General features: G+C 50.6%; 1 protein-coding gene across 1 annotated transcript in view; it reads right to left on the minus strand.

The window, feature by feature from the left end:
* Window positions 1-210: 210 nt before the first annotated feature.
* TMEM249 (transmembrane protein 249) overlaps window positions 211-1,616 on the minus strand; it is a 12,361-nt gene continuing 10,955 nt past the window's right edge. The window contains exon 5 of the mRNA XM_070749317.1: window positions 211-351. Within this exon, the coding sequence (XP_070605418.1) occupies window positions 211-351 (141 nt within the window). The remainder of the gene's footprint in view (window positions 352-1,616) is intronic.

Consider the following 1,616-nt stretch of genomic DNA (forward strand, 5'->3'; position numbering starts at 1 on the left):
CGGACAGAGGGGGGCATACCACAATAAAACAAAATGCAAAACTTAACCCCCTGCGTGCCCCGTGCCTTCCTCCTCATTAAATGCCATTAGATCGTTGGAGAGGGTCCTTTGTGGACGCCTGTCAAGGCCTGGGGCTGGGCCCCTTGGGATGCAGGGGACCCGAGGGGACCCACCCCGACACCTTTTAATGGACAGGCACTCGTACAAGCACTACACGGTTACTTCGTCGTCTTCTTCTTCATCCACCTCGGGGGGGAAATGGCGGATGATGTGGAGCGTGGACAGGTCCTCGGAGTCGAAATAGTTGAGGTTCAGGTAGCGGGCGATGCGGCGGCCCAGGTTTTCGACCAGCTGTTTATGGGGGAGAGAAAGAAGTCAGAGCACAGCTGTAGCAGGAGCCCTGAGGCTTTACATCAAGTCTTTTACAGGGAGGGGGCTTTCCATCCCCCTCTAAGCGGTTTAGAGAATGTCGGACTCTCACCCCCCCAACACTCCAGGTCCTCATTTGACCCACCTGGGAAGGAGGGAAGGCTGAATCATGCTTGAGCCGGTCAGGATCGAGCTCCTGGCAGTGGGCAGAATCAGCCTGCAATACTGCCTTCTAACCACCGGTCTCTCACAGTTCTGTAGCAGAAGCCGGGCTTCTTCCTTCCTTCTTTCCTTCCTTCTTCTATCTTTCTTCTATCCTTCCTTCTTCTTCTATCCTTCCTTCTTCTTCTATCCTTCCTTCCTTCTATCCTTTCTTCTTCTATCCTTCCTTCCTCTGCCCTTCCTTCCTTCCTCTGTCCTTCCTTCCTTCCTCTGTCCTTCCTTCCTTCTTCTATCCTTCCTTCCTTCCTCTGTCCTTCCTTCCTTCCTCTATCCTTCCTTCCTCTGTCCTTCCTTCCTTCTTCTATCCTTTCTTCCTTCTTTCCCCTGTCCTTCCTTCCTTCCTCTGTCCTTCCTTCTTCTATCCTTCTTTCCTTCCTTCCTCTGTCCTTCCTTCTTCTATCCTTCCTTCCTTCTTCTATCCTTCCTTCTTCTATCCTTCCTTCTTCTATCCTTCCTTCCTCCTTCTATCCTTCCTTCCTTCCTCTGTCCTTCCTTCCTTCCTCTGTCCTTCCTTCCTTCTTCTATCCTTCCTTCCTCTGTCCTTCCTTCCTTCTTCTATCCTTTCTTCCTTCTTTCCCCTGTCCTTCCTTCCTTCTTCTATCCTTCCTTCCTTCCTTCCTCTGTCCTTCCTTCTTCTATCCTTCCTTCCTTCCTCTGTCCTTCCTTCCTTCTTCTATCCTTCCCTCCTCTGTCCTTTCTTCCTTCTTCTATCCTTTCTTCCTTCTTTCCCCTGTCCTTCCTTCCTTCTTCTATCCTTCCTTCCTCTGTCCTTCCTTCCTTCCTCTGTCCTTCCTTCCTTCTTCTATCCTTCCTTCCTTCCTCTGTCCTTCCTTCCTTCCTCTGTCCTTCCTTCCTTCTTCTATCCTTCCTTCCTTCTTTCCCCTGTCCTTCCTTCCTTCTTCTATCCTTCCTTCCTTCCTTCCTTCCTCTGTCCTTCCTTCTTCTATCCTTCCTTCCTTCCTCTGTCCTTCCTTCCTTCCTCTGTCCTTCCTTCCTTCTTCTATCCTTCCTTCCTCTGTCCTTCC

Source organism: Erythrolamprus reginae, chromosome 3, assembly GCF_031021105.1.
Source record: "Erythrolamprus reginae isolate rEryReg1 chromosome 3, rEryReg1.hap1, whole genome shotgun sequence".
In the NCBI taxonomy this organism is placed as follows: domain Eukaryota; kingdom Metazoa; phylum Chordata; class Lepidosauria; order Squamata; family Dipsadidae; genus Erythrolamprus; species Erythrolamprus reginae.